General features: G+C 43.6%; 1 protein-coding gene across 1 annotated transcript in view; it reads right to left on the minus strand.

The window, feature by feature from the left end:
- IL12RB1 (interleukin 12 receptor subunit beta 1) overlaps window positions 1–21,479 on the minus strand; it is a 228,817-nt gene that overhangs the window by 29,151 nt on the left and 178,187 nt on the right. Inside the window, exons 10-12 of the mRNA XM_069745689.1 lie at window positions 16,418–16,507; window positions 4,888–5,043; window positions 2,838–2,981 (exon numbers count right to left, since the gene is read on the minus strand). Of these exons, the coding sequence (XP_069601790.1) occupies window positions 2,838–2,981; window positions 4,888–5,043; window positions 16,418–16,507 (390 nt within the window). The remainder of the gene's footprint in view (window positions 1–2,837; window positions 2,982–4,887; window positions 5,044–16,417; window positions 16,508–21,479) is intronic.

The raw sequence follows: 21,479 nt of genomic DNA on the forward strand, positions 1-21,479 counted from the left end.
GTGCCAGCCAGATGTTTCGCTCCCGTTTCAGGTCGAGGTTGATGCTTCTGAGATTGGAGCAGGGGCTGTTTTGTCGCAAAGAAGTTCTGATGGCTCGGTGATGAAGCCATGTGCCTTCTTTTCTAGAAAGTTTTCGCCTGCTGAGCGCAATTATGATGTTGGCAATCGAGAGTTGTTGGCCATGAAGTGGGCATTCGAGGAGTGGCGTCATTGGCTTGAAGGAGCCAAGCATCGCGTGGTGGTCTTGACAGATCACAAGAATTTGACTTATCTCGAGTCTGCCAAACGGTTGAATCCTAGACAGGCTCGTTGGTCGCTATTTTTCTCCCATTTTGATTTTGTGGTTTCGTACCTTCCGGGCTCTAAGAATGTGAAGGCTGATGCCCTGTCAAGGAGTTTTGTGCCCGACTCTCCGGGTGTTCCTGAGCCGGCGGGTATTCTCAAAGAGGGGGTAATTTTGTCTGCCATCTCCCCTGATGTGCGGCGGGTGCTGCAAAAATTTCAGGCTGATAGACCTGACCGTTGCCCAGCGGAGAAACTGTTTGTCCCTGATAAATGGACCAGTAGAGTTATCTCTGAGGTTCATTGTTCGGTGTTGGCTGGTCATCCTGGAATCTTTGGTACCAGAGATTTGGTGGCTAGATCCTTTTGGTGGCTGTCTTTGTCACGGGATGTGCGTTCTTTTGTGCAGTCCTGTGGGACTAGTGCTCGGGCTAAGCCCTGCTGTTCTCGTGCCAGTGGGTTGCTTTTGCCCTTGCCGGTCCCGAAGAGGCCCTGGACGCATATTTCTATGGATTTTATTTCGGATCTCCCTGTCTCTCAAAAGATGTTGGTCATTTGGGTGGTTTGTGATCGCTTCTCTAAGATGGTCCATTTGGTACCCGTGTCTAAGTTGCCTTCCTCCTCTGATTTGGTGCCATTGTTTTTCCAGCATGTGGTTCGTTTGCATGGCATTCCGGAGAACATCGTTTCGGACAGAGGTTCCCAGTTTGTTTCGAGGTTTTGGCGATCCTTTTGTGCTAGGATGGGCATTGATTTGTCTTTTTCCTCGGCTTTCCATCCTCAGACAAATGGCCAAACCGAACGAACTAATCAGATTTTGGAAACATATCTGAGATGCTTTGTTTCTGCTGATCAGGATTATTGGGTGTCCTTTTTGCCTTTGGCTGAGTTCGCCCTTAATAATCGGGCCAGCTCGGCTACTTTGGTTTCGCCGTTTTTCTGCAATTCTGGTTTCCATCCTCGTTTCTCTTCAGGGCAGGTTGAGTCTTCGGACTGTCCTGGTGTAGATACTGTGGTGGATAGGTTGCAGCAGATTTGGACTCATGTGGTGGACAATTTGACATTGTCCCAGGAGAAGGCTCAACGTTTCGCTAACCGCCGGCGCTGTGTGGGTCCCCGACTTCGTGTTGGGGTTTTGGTTTGGTTGTCGTCTCGTTATGTTCCTATGAAGGTTTCCTCTCCTAAGTTTAAGCCTTGTTTCATTGGTCCGTATAAGATTTCTGAGGTTCTCAATCCTGTGTCATTTCGTTTGACCCTTCCAGCTTCTTTTGCCATCCATAATGTATTCCATAGGTCGTTGTTGCGGAGATACGTGGCGCCTGTGGTTCCATCCGTTGATCCTCCTGCCCCGGTGTTGGTTGAGGGGGAGTTGGAGTATGTGGTGGAGAAGATTTTGGATTCTCGTATTTCGAGACGGAAACTCCAGTACCTGGTCAAGTGGAAGGGTTATGGTCAGGAAGATAATTCCTGGGTCTTTGCCTCTGATGTTCATGCTGCCGATCTGGTTCGTGCCTTTCATTTGGCTCGTCCTGGTCGGCCTGGGGGCTCTGGTGAGGGTTCGGTGACCCCTCCTCAAGGGGGGGTACTGTTGTGAATTCTGTTGTCAAGCTCCCTCCTGTGGTCATGAATGGTACTTCGGCTGGTTCTGTCCATGGGCTTCCTCTGGTGGTTGTGAGTGGGGCTGCGACTTCTGAGTTTCCTTCCACAGGTGACGAGGTTAATTCGTTAGCTGGCTGCTCTATTAAACTCCACTTAGATCATTGCTCCATGCCACCTGTCAATGTTCCAGTATTGGTCTAGTTCGCTCCTGGATCGTTCTTGTGACCTGTCTTCCCAGCAGAAGCTAAGTTCCTGCTTGTTTTTCTCTGGTTTGCTATTTTTCTGTCCAGCTTGCTATTTTGATTTTCGTCTTGCTTGCTGGAAGCTCTGGGACGCAGAGGGAGCGCCTCCGCACCGTGAGTCGGTGCGGAGGGTCTTTTTGCGCCCTCTGTGTGGTCTTTTTGTAGTTTTTGTGCTGACCGCAAAGTTACCTTTCCTATCCTCTGTCTGTTCAGTAAGTCGGGCCTCACTTTGCTAAATCTATTTAATCTCCGTGTTTGTATTTTTCATCTTAACTCACAGTCATTATATGTGGGGGGCTGCCTTTTCCTTTGGGGAATTTCTCTGAGGCAAGGTAGGTTTTATTTTTCTATCTTTAGGGCTAGCTAGTTCCTTAGGCTGTGACGAGTTGAATAGGGAGCGTTAGGAGCAATCCACGGCTATTTCTAGTGTGTGTGATAGGATTAGGGATGCGGGTCAGCAGAGTTCCCACGTCTCAGAGCTTGTCCTGTATTCTTAGTAACTATCAGGTCATTCCGTGTGCTCTTAACCACCAGGTCCATTATTGTCCTAACCACCAGGTCATAACAGATGTCATCTTCATGAGACAATTATTATTTATGGTTGGACTAAAAATTCACTGCCTACTTACAGTATTGCTTTTTACATGCCAAGAACTTTGTTTTCTTTTTACATAGTAGCAAACAAATATAAGAATAATTTATAATATTAGTTACCTTTCCGAGGGATGAATATAGATTTATAACTGCTCCCAGTTTGCTCTCCAAAGATAGTAATTCCCTTAACTTCAATGGTGTAATTGAACCCAGGAGGCAATTGTTCGGCAAGGTACTGAGTCATGGATGAATTTTCATATGTCTCTAAAATAATTAATTAGAATGTTAAATGTTTATGTGTTAATAAATTCCATCTGCATGGCAATAATTAATTATTTCTTATAATATTTTACAAATATTGTTTCTTACAAATAATGTTATTCTTCATCATAACCATTCCAAAATGCTTAGAATTTAGTTTATTGGTCATATGTAGGGATATTAGGGAGATGTTTTCTTTTGGAAAGTAAAGATTTACATGCCACCATAATGATTTAAGTAATAGCCTTGTCAAATCACAGGCAATTATGGCTTATTATCCTGCTGATTGTTAGAACAGTGGCAGCACCTTGGGGGAAGAACTTCACCGCCAGTCTTTCCCAGAGTCCATATTGTTAACCATTAACTATAAAGGTTCATTCGAGATCACACTGCAATGCATTGACTGACTGCGTGTTTCCTGACCCGAGTGAGACAGCTTCATAGAAATACTGTATATGAAGCCGTCGTGCTCGGGTTTAGAGAGCCTCAGCCTGATTATGGATTAGTAGTCCATGCTTGGACTGATGGGCATGGAGGTCTGAATGAACGTCTAGCGACACCTGGAAAACTTTGGTCACAATATAGCAAAGGCCTAATGTTTAAGTCACTGCTTGTGCTGAGACAACCCAAGTAACAAAACTAGAATAGACCAAAATAGGAAAAAAATGCTTTCATGGTCAGTTAGAGAAGAAAACCTGAAGACAACCGAGATTTCACAATTTTACAATGTACATTCTATAATATTATTCTAAATAATGAAATCTGCATTAAAAGTTGAGTAACTTTTTCTAGACCTTGCATTTTATATTGAAATTTAAATTAGGGCTTGTATTGTACTTCTGAGCTGCATTCACAATTCTGATTCTTTAAGTGTTCAGATTGACCAACATTTCTTTACTGCACAAAACTTTGCAGTTGCTCTCATGTCCATTCTGGAAAGTGTAGTCTTCACAACAGTCACTGTGCTTTAATCTGATGAAGTAAAAGCCAACTCCTACCACATAGCATTGCAGTTAAGATGTTAGGCCTCTTTCACACTTCCGTTTTTTACAATCAGTCACAATCCATCAAAATGTTGAAAAGACGGACCCTGTGCAGATTGTAAAAAACGGATGCATAGGATCCGTTTTTTTTACGGATCCGTAGCGTTTTCCAAATGATCTGTAGTATCACTTGGAAAACTGATTAACAGGTTGGTCACACTTGTCAAACATAGTGTTTGACAAGTGTGACCAACTTTTTACTATTGATGCTGCCTATGCAGCATCAATAGTAAAAAGATATAATGTTAAAAATAATTTAAAAATGAAAAATCTTGATATTCTCACGTTCCAGCGTCTCTCGCAGCCTTCCTGATGCTCGTGAAGCTCGTAATGCTCCCATTCCCAGTAATGCCTTGCGAAATGACCCGATGACATAGCGGTCTTGCGAGACCGCTACGTCATCTGGGGTCATTGCCGCTGCACGATTTTCCGACGTGCACAAAAAACCTTCCTCTGTGCGTTGTCTTCGCCCGACGCACAGCGATTTTACGACGGATCCAGTGCACGACGGATGAAACGGAAGGCCATCCATCACAATCCGTTGCTAATACAAGTCTATGAGAAAAACACGGATCCAGCAGAAACATTTGCTGGATCCATTTTTTTCACAAAACGACGCATTGTGATGGAAAAAAAAAACGGAAGTGTGAAAGAGGCCTTAGGATGTGTGATAATGAATTTGTTGAATATTTCCATTGACAATCAGCAGAACTGTAATTTCAGCTCTGCACCATAAGTGAAATACTCAATGCAAAGTACGCAATTCGGTGTTTTTCCAAAGTCACTCACATTTTTAGTCAGCTTATGTATATAGTCTAAATGGATTTCAAAGTTGGACGTACATTTCACACATAAATTTATATTACCCTTTGAGACATTAGTTTCAAGATCTTTTATGATAATAATCCAGTTTTGTAAAATCTCTTGACATTCGCGTAGATCAAATGCATCCCATTTCAGGTGAATTGAGTTGAAAGTAATATTGATGACTGTGAGATTTCTTGGTCCTATGCTAAATGAAGCTGAAATAGAATTGCACAAATGTCATGTATAGTTGTACAATTAAATATAAATATAGAAACATACTGTACACTTTTCAATTATCATTATGCTTAAAAGGGGTTTCCTGATTATATACAATATATATATATGCAGATGAAACTAGAAGTTTGCATACACTATATAAAAAGCCACATGTGCATGTTTTTCTCAATATCTGAAATGATTAGCATTACTACAATTATTAATATTTGCATAGCCAGAATAATGAGAAAGAATGTTTTAAGGCATTTTTATTACTTACCATGATATACAATAACAAATTGTATTGTGGTATCGTGTTAGCCAGAAAAATCGATGTGAATACTTTTCTGCCCAATGATGACAGAAGTATTCTGGGAGTGATACCTTTATCGGCTAACCAGAAAATAATATGTTTGCAAGCTTTCAGAGCACAGAGGCTCCTTCTTCAGGCATGATTACAGATAGATTAATCTTATTAGATTAGATTATATTAATTAATTTTACTAATCTATCTGTAATCTTGTCTGAAGAAGGAGCCTCTGTGCTCTCAAAGCTTGCAAACATATTATTTTCTGGTTAGCCAATAAAGGTATCACTCCCAGAATACTTCTGTCATCATTGGGCAGAAAAGTATTCACATTTATTACTTACCACAAAGTCAAATGTTAATATACAGTGGGGCAAAAAAGTATTTAGTCAGTCAGCAATAGTGCAAGTTCCACCACTTAAAAAGATGAGAGGCGTCTGTAATTTACATCATAGGTAGACCTCAACTATGGGAGACAAACTGAGAAAAAAAAATCCAGAAAATCACATTGTCTGTTTTTTTATAATTTTGTTTGCATATTATGGTGGAAAATAAGTATTTGGTCAGAAACAAACAATCAAGATTTCTGGCTCTCACAGACCTGTAACTTCTTCTTTAAGAGTCTCCTCTTTCCTCCACTCATTACCTGTAGTAATGGCACCTGTTTAAACTTGTTATCAGTATAAAAAGACACCTGTGCACACCCTCAAACAGTCTGACTCCAAACTCCACTATGGTGAAGACCAAAGAGCTGTCAAAGGACACCAGAAACAAAATTGCAGCCCTGCACCAGGCTGGGAAGACTGAATCTGCAATAGCCAACCAGCTTGGAGTGAAGAAATCAACAGTGGGAGCAATAATTAGAAAATGGAAGACATACAAGACCACTGATAATCTCCCTCGATCTGGGGCTCCACGCAAAATCCCACCCCGTGGGGTCAGAATGATCACAAGGACGGTGAGCAAAAATCCCAGAACCACGCGGGGGGACCTAGTGAATGAACTGCAGAGAGCTGGGACCAATGTAACAAGGCCTACCATAAGTAACACACTACGCCACCATGGACTCAGATCCTGCAGTGCCAGACGTGTCCCACTGCTTAAGCCAGTACATGTCCGGGCCCGTCTGAAGTTTGCTAGAGAGCATTTGGATGATCCAGAGGAGTTTTGGGAGAATGTCCTATGGTCTGATGAAACCAAACTGGAACTGTTTGGTAGAAACACAACTTGTCGTGTTTGGAGGAAAAAGAATACTGAGTTGCATCCATCAAACACCATACCTACTGTAAAGCATGGTGGTGGAAACATCATGCTTTGGGGCTGTTTCTCTGCAAAGGGGCCAGGACGACTGATCCGGGTACATGAAAGAATGAATGGGGCCATGTATCGTGAGATTTTGAGTGCAAACCTCCTTCCATCAGCAAGGGCATTGAAGATGAAACGTGGCTGGGTCTTTCAACATGACAATGATCCAAAGCACACCGCCAGGGCAACGAAGGAGTGGCTTCGTAAGAACCATTTCAAGGTCCTGGAGTGGCCTAGCCAGTCTCCAGATCTCAACCCTATAGAAAACCTTTGGAGGGAGTTGAAAGTCCGTGTTGCCAAGCGAAAAGCCAAAAACATCACTGCTCTAGAGGAGATCTGCATGGAGGAATGGGCCAACATACCAACAACACTGTGTGGCAACCTTGTGAAGACTTACAGAAAACGTTTGACCTCTGTCATTGCCAACAAAGGATATATTACAAAGTATTGAGATGAAATTTTGTTTCTGACCAAATACTTATTTTCCACCATAATATGCAAATAAAATGTTAAAAAAACAGACAATGTGATTTTCTGGATTTTTTTTTCTCAGTTTGACTCCCATAGTTGAGGTCTACCTATGATGTAAATTACAGACGCCTCTCATCTTTTTAAGTGGTGGAACTTGCACTATTGCTGACTGACTAAATACTTTTTTGCCCCACTGTATATTTCATTAGTGTTTGGTACCATTTCCCTTAAACTGAATGATTTGGGTCAAATGTTTGGCATATCCTTCCACAAGCTTCTCACAATAGTTGGCCAGAATATTGGCCCATTTCTCCTGACAAAATGGTGTAACTGATCCAGGTTTGTAGGTCGCCTTGCTTGCACCTGCCTTTTCAGCTTTGCCCATAAATTTTCAATAGGATTAAGATCAGAGTTTTGTGATGGCCACTCCAAAACATTGATTTTGTGAGTTTCTGATGTTTATGTCAACTCCTTGAATGTCTTCTTACAAGCAACGTCAAAGACAAGGAAGATTGACAATTTGGGGGTCTGACAGTGGTTATTCCTCTGCCAGAGTTACTAAATTTTTAAAGAGAGGGGGCTATGGTGCACCTTGTCTTCTTATTTGCATATAGTGGGACTTGCCCAGCTACTATTTGACATTGCTTGTTTTCCAGAGCAAGCACTGTTTAAATGCTGCTGGTATTGCCTGTCCATGGCCACCCATGCTCAGTGACTGGGCGTGCTCTCCTCCCTGCCTTCTTTCTGCTGATGCCGCTCACTGCATTAATACAGTGTAGCGACTTGCGAGTGACTTCAGAGAGTAGTTCTCTGAAGCTGCTCGCTACAGTTTTGGGTGTATTAGTGTAGTAAGTGGAATCAGCAGAAGGAAAGTGCACCCGGTCACAGAACAAGGGCGGCAAACGCACACACGCAGTTGACAATCAACCTTCCTTTAACTAGTGATGAACAGGCGTGCTTGTCACTACTCGTAACTTCCTCTAGCATCAGTGTGCTCAGGATGCTCGTTACTCTGCGAGTATTTTTTTTATATTCGAGCAGGACCTCGAGTCCCCGCCCCTCATGTTTGGCACTTTTTAGACTGCCAATGAACATGTGGTGAATACAGTCAATGTAATGCCATAGCCATCTTGATTGTGCCATTACTGTGATTGACTGTACCCCGGAAACAGGCAGAGAAGTGAGAGCTGCTGATGAGAGAGGGTTCGGAATTGTAACCGTGTATTAGCCAGGGATTCAACCACATTTATATGCCTTTTAAGTATAACAGCCCTAACTATAATAAATAGTGATACTGCTGTTACCAGCACTTAGGTAGAGATTGTGCTGAAGGGATCGTGTAGGACAGGAACGAGTGAATTGCATGTCCTTTATGCTACAGCCTGCAACTCATACCAAAACCCCTTCTCAGGGCAATTTTTTTTTTTGCTTTTAATCCTGCAAATTGTTCTAAGCAGGGAAATATTATACACCATTTTCACTGCAGTCTTATATGTCCATCTGATGTGTGCAAATTAACCTGGCATTGTAATACTGCAATTTTTTTCAGCAGTGACATTTTGTAGAGCATTTATCATGCTAGAGTTGGACCTAAACTCCCCCTTCCCTGAAAAAAAAAATTGTTTGTTAAAAAAAATCACATTGCTATATTGATACTGCAGTCTCATACATTCATCTGAAGTGGGCAAATTTAGCTGGAATTGTAATACTGCAATTTTTTTCAGCACTGACATTTTATATGTCGTTTTGTCATTTACGTCGACATTTATTTTGTCGTGCTAGAGTTGGGCCTCAAAACACACAAAAAAAACCTTGGGTTACAAATAGAATTGTTATATTGCTACTGCATTCTTATACATCCATCTGTAGTGGGCAAAATTTTCTGGCATTGTAATGTTGTCTGCAACATTTTCTCAACAGGGATACATCATATGTAATTTAAAATGGGCAAGGCGTATATTAAGGGATGGGGAAGTGGACGTGATGCTGATGTTGAGCGCCGAGGTCATGGACAAGGTGAAATTGTGCCTACCATAGGAGCATAAATAACACACACATCATGTCAATCTAGTTTCCTGTCCCACTTTGTAGGGGGCGTGGAACACCTGCGCCGCCCCAGGGTCCTGGTCGTCGCCGTAGTATTGCTTTCCTCCAGTGGAGAGTGATACTGCGTTTGGAGACAAAGAAGGATAACTGCATCCAGGTATCACAAACATGCAACACATTCATACTCCAGGCCACCAGGGGGAGCTTCTGCTCCTATTTATTAGGTCACTTGTCATATATATATAATTGGTAGTCTGTAAGGAAAGTCAGTGAGTTCCAGACAGTAGTCTGAGGAGGACAGAGGGTCAATGGAGCTGTGCATGCCCTCAGAGCTGCAGCTCCCAGAAAGAGACATTTTGAAGGCAGAACTGTATTGCAGCGAACGTGAAGGAAGTCAAAGCAAAGGAGAGGATACCAGAAGGGGACCAGCCCCGAACAGGCTGCCTCCTTCTGAGGCGCAGAATCCCAGTAGCTGGAACACCGAGGCAGTAAGGACCTCTATGCCTTATTCTAGAGACCGGCAGGACAGCTAATTGCAGGTTACCTGTCCGCACCTACACCCAGGAGGCACAGTGACACCTACAGAGCCGAGTTATCTAAGAGACCCTATAAACAGGCTCAAGTCACCAGTCATACGTGTTTTGTCCTATACGGGGACAGAGTGAGCCTGTGAGAACCTTATGTGAAGCAATAGGCAGTAAGGGACTACACCACTGCAGCGCAAGGGAATGCTACCAATTTCCACCTGGACAAGGGGACTCTGGACTTGCCTCCAAACCGACTGGACTCTGCCTACCCTGTGGTCCAGCGCCCTTGGACTGTGGATGCTGAAGTCTTCAGTAAAGGTAAAGAGACTGCAACCTTGTGTCCTTGTTCTTCACTGCGCCATTCACCACTCACCATCTACACACCGGGAAGCCCTGGGGATATACTTCACCTGTGAGTTAGTATACTATCTAGCTGCCATAACATCACCCCAGCGGACCCCTTAAAGCAGCGTCGGTCACCCTGACTGAATACCACAGGTGGCGTCACGAACATAAACTTAATCCCTTTAAAGACCTTTCCCTTTTACATGGGCGCCCAGGGCTACGGGCCGGGTCGCAGCCACCGTGACATCCCCCTGTGAACACTGGACCCGGTAACGAGTACCCCTTGCCCGGGGGGCGACTCACACCACTCTTGAAGCCAGACCAATGTGAAAAGATTGATGGATGGATAGCAGATAATGCTTCATGACACTTTGCCAGCACTACCCTGTTTACCACATGGTCCAGTCTCAGTAGCTATGATTCTGAACCGCATAATCCTCACCCTGATCCTCCTTCCTTCCACCATGCCAAGGGCCCGGAGGCAAGTGATCCCACACTTGGACACTTTGAAGATCTGTTCACATTTCCATTTATAGATTCTGGCCTCTCGCCCTGCCCGTCTCAAGCAGGACATGAGGAGATGATATGCAGCGATGCCCAAATATTTGAGCAGTCACACTAACAAGAAGGCGACAGTGGGAAAATACAAGTACTGTCGCAAAAGGTGGATAATGATGAGGCACAATTGCCAACAATTAGTGTTGTTACATCATGAAGTCAGGAGGAGGACCAAGGTGCAGAAGTGGAGACGAGGTGGTGGACGATGAAGTCACTGACTCAACCAGGGAAGGAGACTTGCAGAGCGGGGACAGCACTGCAAAGAGGGAGGATCCACAGCACCAAAACAGGCAGGAAGAGGCAGTGGGATGGCCAGAGACACAAGGTGTGCAACTGTTCCCAAGAGCACCAACAAGGGTGAAGCTGCCAAGCCAAAGTTTAAATGTTCCCAAGTCTGACACTTTTTTAAAGACAGTCCAGTTAACCCAAAAAAGAACATTTGCAACATCTGCCATGCCAGCATCTGCAGGGGCAGAACAACTACCAGTCTGACCACCATCAGCATCTTAAGGCACATGCAAAACACCATACTACTTGGGCTGAACGCCAGGGTCCATAAACAGTGTCTGCTGGTGACGCAACTTCCTCTTTTCCTGTTCTATGTGTACGCCAATCCCCTGTCCATAATCTAGGCCAAGATGACTCCCACCCTGCACCTGTCATTGCACACTTGCAACCACCATCAGCAACCACATCCACGTCCTTGACCCAATGCAGCGTTCAGTTGTCCTTACCCAAGTCCTTGAAACGCAAGCATAAATAAGCAGCCACCCACCCACAGGCTGTAATACTACAATACAATACAATGACCACATTTCCAGACTGCTTGCATTGGAAATGTTTCCATTTAGGCTTGTAGAGACGGAATCTTTCTGCAATCTCATGGTGTCTGCATCCCTTGGTATTCGGTCTCCATCCACCACTATTTCTAATGGTGTGCTGTCTTTGCCTTACACAACCACAGCTACAGTTACTGCCACTCTGGCAGAACTACAGCAGCGTTTGAAACCTCCAGCTCACTGACTGGTGTGCCATGTCACCACGTGTTGAAACTCAAGGTTACATATATTGGCAAGGCTTTGTGAGTGGCAAAGAACAGTAATTGAATACCAGTTACATCATGCCCAACAGTATTCCAGTCAGCCTCCTCACATAAGAGCTGATGAGTGGGCATAGATGTCTGACATCTGTGCGGTTCACCAAAACTTTGAGGACTCGAAACCTTCATCCTGTCTGCTCAGCGTGGTGGCCTGAAGATGAGGAGGAGAGGGAGCATGAGCAAGAGGAAGAGGAGGACAACATGGACAGTCACCTGTTATGAACTGGTGATTTAGAACCACAATGGACCTGGTGGTTAAGAGTACTGAAAATGACCTGATAGTTACTAATAACATAGGACGAGCTCTGAGACGTGGGAACTCTGCTGACCGCAATCCCTAATCCTATCACACCACACTAGAGGTAGCCGTGGAGCGCTCCTGACCAGACCTAGGCGCCTCGGGCACAGCCTGAGAAACTAGCTAGCCCTGAAAATAGAAAAATAAGCCTACCTTGCCTCAGAGAAATTCCCCAAAGGAAAAGGCAGCCCCCCACATATAATGACTGTGAGTAAAGATGAAAATACAAACACAGAGATGAAATAGATTTTAGCAAAGTGAGGCCCGACTTACTGAATAGACCGAGGATAGGAAAGATAGCTTTGCGGTCAGCACAAAAACCGACAAACAACCACGCAGAGGGCGCAAAAAGACCCTCCGCACCGACTAACGGTACGGAGGTGCTTCCTCTGCGTCCCAGAGCTTCCAGCAAGCAAAACAAACCAATATAGCAAGCTGGACAGAAAAAATAGCAAACAAAAGTAACACAAGCAGAACTTAGCTTATGCAGGGCAGACAGACCACAAGAACGATCCAGGAGAGAGAAAGACCAATACTGGAACATTGACTGGAGGCCAGGAACAAAGAACTAGGTGTAGTTAAATAGAGCCGCACCTAACGACTTAACCTCGTCACCTGAGGAAGGAAACTCAGAAGCCGCAGCCCCACTCACATCCACCAAAGGAAGCTCATGGACAGAACCAGCCGAAGTACCACTCATGACCACAGGAGGGAGCCTGACCACAGAATTCACAACAGTCACCCTCTTGGTGTGGAGAGGGAAGTCCTGGCTGTTGGCAGATGGGTTCTATTAGTATATTATCCAGTGTCTTGTGGGTTGTCAGGTGATCATCACATAGAGAGTTCTCACACTGCATACAGGATTTCACAGCCGGGACAGGAGAGTTTGTACAGTAAGTACAGAAGATCCCAGTATCCTCCATATCAGGCTGAGTGGATGCAAAACACACCACTATATTCTCAGGCAGGGTTGATAAAATAACAATCCTTGATGCTGCTACAGTAAACTAATCGCTTTTCTCAGTGCTAATTCAAATAGATGCTATTATGTTATAATAATACCGCTCTTATCTGCACTTCATCTACGGTGAGGTGTTGCATTAGGTATAGCGCTGCTGTTGCTTTTTTCCATGGACTCATTGACTGATTCATGTTTTTTATGGTGATCTGTACTCAGAAATTCATCAAAGCTGCCAGTGTTACTTGCGTTCCTCCACAGTTTATTGCTGCCACGTACAAGAAAATATCTTTTCAGGGCCGGTTCAAATCCCTTCTATATGCTACAATAATTCTGCTCTTATCTTCAATTCATCTAAGATGAGGTGTTGCTTTAGGTATAGCATATGACAGGCATCTAGTTAGGGATTATTGCCTTATAAATTTTAAGCCTTGCTGTTTCTTTTTTCCATGGACTCATTGACCGATTCATGTTTTTTATGGGGTTCTGTACTGAGAAATTCATGAAAGAAGGCAAAATTGACTGATTTAATGTGCCTATTCACAGTTTCTCTCTAGCATATGTATGTAAGAGGTAGTTATGGTACAATTTATGCTACTGGAGCTGGAATTACCACTTCTAAACTCTCGACTGCTTTGTTTCCATCTATTTCTGTGTGCTTTTTTAATTATGTTTGGGATCATTGTCCTGCTGGAAGATACATGACCTAGGATGCAAACCCATTTTTCTGACCCTGAGCACTACATTGCGACTAGTGATGAGCGATTATACTCGTTACTCGGGTTTCCCTGAGCATGCTTGGGTGGTCTCTGAGTATTTCGATGTGCTCAGAGAAAAAAAAAGTATAATAATAATAATTTAGTTTTCGTCGCCACAGCTGCTAGGCAGGCTGAATACATGTGGGAATTCCCTAACAAACAGGCAACCCCACATGCGGCGACGAAAACTAAATCTCCGAGCATGCCAAAATACTCGGAGATCACCTGAGCATGTTCGGGGAAACCCGAGTAATGAAAATACTCACTCATCACTAATCGCGACCCAAAATCTTCACATTTCTTGATGCCTTGCACACAGTCAAGTCACCCAGGGCCAAAGGTAGAAAACATCCCCTAAATTTCTTTGAACCTCCATCAAATTTCACTGTAACTACTGTGTGCTTTAATTTGGAGGACTCATTACATTTATAGTAAACAGTAAAATGATATTTTTTTACCAAAAACAAGTTCACAAGATGCCTGCTGGCCCTCTAAAAATAGTGGTGGCAACCTGCTGTCCCTCTATAAATTGTGAGGGCCGCCTGCTGGCCCTTCAAGTTTCAAACTTTACAGTATTGATATGAAAAAGAAAATTTGCCCACCTCAGATGGATAAATTATATTGCAGTAGCAATATACGACTGCCTGATGGCCCTCTACAAATAGTGAGGCCACTAAATGCCCCTGAAAAAAAATTGTGACTTTCAGCGTCCCTCCTTCATAAATTAAACAGGATATGTCTGATCATGTCTCAAACACCACATTGCCAGATAAGGTATTGAAATGATAAAATTACATTTCCTGTAGAATGTTTTTTTTTACCATTAAAAGCAATGCAAACGTGCAAAAATGCAGCAAAAACACTATGTGTGAACATAGCCCAATGTGTGCAGATTAGAAGCATTTTTTTCTCTTATTTATTTTTTATTATATACAAGTCATTATCCTGGAAATAATGCTTATTAACATTTTTCCCAGTCACATCCATTTTGACTGTGGTTTTGTATGTTTTATTGTCAGTCTGTAAAAGTGGTGTAATACTCTGAAAACATTGTTCCCAGCAGCGATCTGGTATTCAGAGATGCTTCCACAGGTCTTCCCCATGCTGTTCCCATACCATTTCAGCGCTATCTCAATAGTTTTCAGCAATTTTTAAACCCCTTTCAGACCTCTGGGGAGGGGGGGTGCACAGAAAAAATGATTGAGTTTCCCATTGACTTTCATTATACTCGTTACTCAGGTCGAGTACCTGAGCATTAAGATTTGCTCAGCTCGAGCAGCGAGTTTCTGAGCATATTAGTGGTTGCTCATCACTAGTAATATATATAATATATATATATATATATATATATATATATATAGTAGGTGTTTACTATTTCTCACAATTTTTGCATCATAAACGTAATGTTTATTTCCAGTGGTTCCACAGTAGCCCATAAACCTTAAACATAAAAGCTCTAGCCTTTTCCAGGCACTTGCTAAACAACACAGACCCGGACTACTCATACATGGCTGAGTTGGTCTCGGTTCGGTAACAAAAACCAGTTACCATCCATAGCAACCAGTGATACTTGCAGTTTGGTGCACACGGTCTGTGCAGTCTCTTCTCAGAGAGAGATTCTGGCTTATCTTTCTGCAGCCCCAACGCAACACACTGCTCAGCTTTCCCCCACTGACTGACCAGTGAGCACATGGCTTGGTTCTATGATAGCTATCCAGGTGCACCTAGTCGGGACCTGTAGTGCTAGTATTTAGACGTAGCCTAGCTGGCTGTCCTACAAAATATACATATGTGTCAGATATGAATGCTAATATATGTTTCATTTTTGTATCTTACACACTTGCCAATAGACCTAAATTAATACTTCTTCTCCCTGTTTGGCACATGAATATTAGCAACAATGGACTAACTCAGACAATATCTTTTGCATAGCTTCCTTCTGATCTAATCTGGGCATGCTAAAATCTGAGCATTGTGATAGAAGGGTGTCTGTAATATCATCCATTGCGAATTGTGTATCGTGTGTTATCTACTGTGTATATAGGGCTGTTACCTTTACTTGTAATTGGGTCTGTGATGACAATGAGATAGCTGAAAAGTTTTCTATTCAGAACAAAAATAGTGAGTCTGGTATAAGGCCTAGAGTCATGAGTGAAAATTCCAAGATTCACAAAGTGAGCTCTGCTCTGGTCTCAGTGGCTCAACTTGTAATTGTGGCACATCATAGCAGAGGCAACGGGAGCTCCCCTGGATAAGCACTGCCATTCTGTATCGTTGCCAGTGGAGCGCTAGGAAAGCTCCATTCCGAGTTAAAGTTATAATGAGGGAAATTTGGCCATGGGCCTCGGGCGGTAGCCTGTATTGCAATCATTATAATTCGCCTATCAGTGTAGGTGTTATTATTTTACTGGGGATAGGGGGGACATAGGGATTCAGAAGGTTGCCAAGTAGAGGACAACCTCTTTAAAAAACTAATGCCAAACATTTTCTGGCTAGTAGCGAGATTTGAAAACTACATTTTCTCCTGAATTAAGTGCATAATCTTGGCTGACACAATTTACATTCAGTATTCAGCTTAGAATTTCAGTATGGACAATATTGCTTTATTACTAAAAACACACAGGTCTAAGCAGAATTTTACAATGAAAACGGATCAAAGTACAAAAACAGAAATTTAGGGAGAAAGTGACTTTGTACATACGCTTGAAGTAATGTGCTGTTCCCACAGTATTCTGGGTTTTACCCATCCTGTGAATGTAAATTTTGTAACACTTCATTGGGAGAAAATTATCTGAAACAAAAACAGCAATTGTTTAAAAATCATCACCAAGACCGAGCCAATTTTTGCAATTCTGACCACTGTCACTTTATGAGGTTATAACTCTGGAACGCTTCAACGGATCCCGCTGATTCTGAGATTGTTTTTTCGTGACATATTGTACTTTATGTTAGTGGTAACATTTCTACGATATTACTTGCGATTATTTATGAAAAAAATGGAAATATGGCGAAAATTTTTAAAATTTAGCAATTTTCAAACTTTGTATTTTTATGCCCTTAAATCAGAGAGATATGTCACAAAAAAATAGTTAATAAATAACATTTCCCACATGTCTACTTTACATCAGCACAATTTTGGAAACAAAATTTTTTTTGTTAGGAAGTTATAAGGGTTAAAAATTGACCAGCAATTTCTCATTTTTACAACACCATTTTTTTTTAGGGACCACATCACATTTGAAGTCATTTTGAGGGGTCTATATGATAGAAAATAATGAAGTGTGACACCATTCTAAAAACTACACCCCTCAAGGTTCTCAAAACCACATTCAAGAAGTTTATTAACCCTTTACGTGCTTCACAGGAACTGAAACAATGTGGAAGGAAAAAATGAACATTTAACTTTTTTTTGCAAACATTTTAATTCAGAACCATTTTTTTTATTTTCACAAGTGTAAAAACAGAAATGTAACCATAAATTTTGTTATGCAATTTCTCTTGAATACGCAAATACCCCATATATGGGGATAAACCACTGTTTGGGCGCACCGCAGAACTTGGAAGTGAAGGAGCGCCGTTTGACTTTTTCAATGCAGAATTGGCTGGAATTGAGATCGGACGCCATGTCACGTTTAGAGAGCCCCTGATGTGCCTAAACAGTGGAAACCCCCCACAAGTGACACCATTTTGTAAACTAGACCCCTTAAGGAACTTATCTAGATGTGTGGTGAGCACTTTGAACCCCCAAGAGCTTTACAGAAGTTTATAACGTTGAGCCGTGAAAATAAAAAATCGCATTTTTTCTACAAAAATGATATTTTGCCCCCAAATTTTTATTTTCACAAGGGTAACAGGAAAAATTAGACAACAAGAGTTGTAGAGCAATTTCTCCTGAGTACGTCGATACCCAATATGTGGGGGTAAACCACTGTTTGGGCGCACCGCAGAGCTTGGAAGAGAAGGAGTGCCGTTTTACTTTTTCAATGTAGAATTGTCTGGAATTGAGATTGGACGCCATGTCGCGTTTGGAGAGCCCCTGATGTGCCTAAACAGTGGAAACCCCCCACAAGTGACCCCATTTTGGAAACTAGACCCCCCATGGAACTTATCTAGATGTGTGGTGAGAACTTTGAATGCCCAAGTGCTTCACAGAAGTTTAGAATGCAGAGTCGTGAAAATAAAAAAATATTTTTTTTCCACAAAAAAGATATTGTAGCCCCCAAGTTTTTATTTTCACAAGGGTAACAGGAGAAATTGGACCACAAAAGTTGTTGTCCAATTTATCCCGAGTATGCTGATGCCCCATATGTGGGGGTAAACCACTGTTTGGGCGCACGGCAGAGCTCGGAAGGGAAGGAGTGCCGTTTTGGAATGCAGACTTAGATAGAATGGTCTGTGGGCATTATGTTGCGTTTGCAGAGCCCCTGATGTACCTAAACAGTAGTAACCCCCCACAAGTGACCCCATTTTGGAAACTAGACCCCCAAGGAACTTATCTAGATGTGTGGTGAGAACTTTGAATGCCCAAGTGCTTCACAAAAGTTTAGAATGCAGAGTCATGAAAATAAAAAAATATTTTTTTTCCACAAAAAAGATTTTGTAGCCCCCAAGTTTTTATTTTCACAAGGGTAACAGGAGAAATTGGACCCCAAAAGTCGTTGTCCAATTTATCCCGAGTACGCTGATGCCCCATATGTGGGGGTAGCCCACTGTTTGGGCGCACGGCAGAGCTCAGAAGGGAGGGAGCACCATTTGACTTTTTGAGCGCAAAATTGGCTGTCGTGTTTGGAGACCCCCTGATGTGCCTAAACAGTGGAAACCCCCCAATTCTAGCTCCAACCCTAACCCCAACACACCCCTAACCCTAATCCCAACCTGATCCATAATCCTAATCACTAACCCTAACGATAATCACAACCCTTACCCCAAAACAACCCTAATGTCAACCCTAACCATAACCCTAATCAAAACCCTAAATCCAACACACCTCTAATCCTAATCTCAACCCTAAACCTCAAACCTAACCCTAATCCCAATACACCCCTAATCACAACCCTAACCTTAACCCTAATCCCAAACGTAACCCTAATCCCAAGCGTAACCCTAATGCCAACCCTAACCCTAATACCAACTCTAATCCAAACCCTAACCCCAAATCTAACCCTAACTTTAGCCCCAACCCTAGCCCTAACTTTAGCCCCAACCCTAACCCTAGCCCTAAGGCTACTTTCACACTTGCGTCATTTGGCATCCGTCGCAATCCATCGTTTTGGACAAAAAACGGATCCTCCAAATGTGTCCGCAGGATGCGTTTTTTTGCCCATAGGCTTGTATTGCCGACGGATCGTGACGGATGGCCACACGTCGCGTCCGTCGTGCACTGGATCAGTTGTGTTTTGGCGGACCGTCGGCACAAAAAACGTTCAATGTAACGTTTTTTGTACGTCACGTCCGCCATTTCTGACCGCGCATGCGTGGCCGTAACTCTGTCCCCTCCTCCCCAGGACATAGATTGGGCAGCGGATGCGTTGAAAAACTACATCCGTTGCCCACGTTGTGCACAATTTTCACAACGTGCGTCGGTATGTCGGGCCGACGCATTGCGACGGCCCCGTACCGATGTAAGTGTGAAAGAACCCTAACCCTGAATTTAGCCCCAACCCTAACCCTAAATTTAGCCCCAACCCTAACCCTAGCCCTAACCCTAGCCCTAACCCTAGCCCTAACACTAACTCTAGCCCTAACCCTAACCCTAGCCCTAACCCTAGCCCTAGCCCTAACCCTAGCCCTAACCCTAGCCCTAACCCTAGCCCTAACCCTAGCTCTAACCCCAGCCCTAACCCTAGCCCTAACCCTAGCCCTAACCCTAGCCCTAGCCCTAGCTCTAACCCTAGCCTTAACCCTAGCTCTAACCCTAGCCCTAACCCTAACCCTAGCCCTAACCCTAACCCTAACTCTAATTTTAGCCCCAACTGCTCTTCTCCTGTCGGCCGGCAGATGGCGATAGATGGCGGGCGCACTGCGCATGCGCCCGCGCCCGCCATTTTCTTTTCCCCGGCAGCCAGGAGGAGCAGCAGGAGGATCCAGGGACACCGGTAAGTATAATAGGGTCCCCGAATCCCCCTATTTCTCTGTCCTCTGATGTGCGATCACATCAGAGGACAGAGAATTACACTTTGATTTTTTTTTATTTTTTTTTGCGGTCGCCGGTAAACAGTTAATTACCGGCGATTGCAAAACAGGGGTCGGTAAAACAGACCCCAATCATGTTCTTTGGGGTCTCGGCTACCCCCGGCAGCCGAGACCCCAAAGATTCTCCCGGTGCCGGCCGGCGGGTGCACTGCGCATGCGCCCGCCATTTTGAAGATGGCGGCGCCCACCGGGAGCCACGAGGAGTAGCGGGGGATATAGGTGAGTATTGGGGGGCTATCTGGGACCCCTTTTCTCTGTCCCCTAATGTGCGATCACATCGGAGGACAGAGAAATTAAAAAGAGATCGCGTTTTTTTTTTTTGCGATCGCCGGTAAACGGTTAATTACCGGCGATCGCAAATGCTGGGTCGGTAAAAAAAAACCCCGAATCATGTTCTCTGGGGTCTCGGCTACCCCCGGCAGCCGAGACCCCGGAGAAAATCCGACTCTGGGGGGCGCTATTCACTTTTTCCACAGCGCCGTTAATTAACGGCGCTGTGGTTTAAGTACCCTTAGCGGCCGCCGTTAAAAGGCTGATCGGCGGTCGCTAAGGGGCTAAATATATAATAATAATCCATAGTTATCATATTATAAATATTTATTCATTTATTAATACTTCAAAACAGTGAGCAAATTGACTATTTTACATCTCAGAAATTATAAGCTCTACCTAAACTACTGAACAGGTTTATGTTTTTCATTCTAAGGGCCTTGTGTGCAGCACTGACAGTTCTAAAGCATTGCAATGCTCGTGCATTGCAATGGTTTATACCAGTGATCAGGCTGATGAAAGTCAAAGTCCCATGGAAGGACTAAGTGAAAATTATAAAGTTTTTAAGAAATTGTGAAAATCGAGACATATGTTCTGTGGGTTGCTGAGTTTTGTGGACACCTCCGCCAATCTAGACCTTCGAATGAAAAAGAAAGATCCCAGCCACTCACTCACAGGCTCAAGTGCTAAACAGGCACAGTTCCAGGCTGCTTGCCATGAAAATATTGCAATTTAGGCTGGTAGACACAGCTGATTTTCACAGACTAATGGAGGCAGTCATCCCTCGGTACTCTGTCCCCAAAAACTACAATTTCTCCCGGTGTTGCATGCCCTCCTTCTACCAGCACATGTCCAGGAACATCACCTGTGTCCTTACCAACGCACTTACTGGCACTGTCCACTTAACGACCGAAACGTGGACAAGCGCTGGTGGACAAGGACACTACATTTCCCTGAGTGAACATTGTGGAGGTTGGGGCTGAACCACACCCGCTGTAAACACACCCTGGGGCATGTACTCCCAACACTGAGGATTGCTGGTCCTACTTCTATCAGAGTTTCCTCATCCTCCTACAGCAGTTCCTGCACCTCCTCCTGCTCAAACAAGTCCGTCAGTAGTCTCATCAGCCTCTGCACATAACTAGAGATGAGCGAATATTTTAATGTTCGATTCAGATTACGTTCGCTGAATTTGCAATATTCGCCGATTAATTTGTTGAATATTCGCAGAACATAGCCGAACACCATTATAGTCAACGGGAGGCAAAAACAAACGCATGCACAATACCTTAGAACGGCCC

This window comes from Ranitomeya imitator, chromosome 1, assembly GCF_032444005.1.
Source record: "Ranitomeya imitator isolate aRanImi1 chromosome 1, aRanImi1.pri, whole genome shotgun sequence".
Lineage (NCBI taxonomy): Eukaryota > Metazoa > Chordata > Amphibia > Anura > Dendrobatidae > Ranitomeya > Ranitomeya imitator.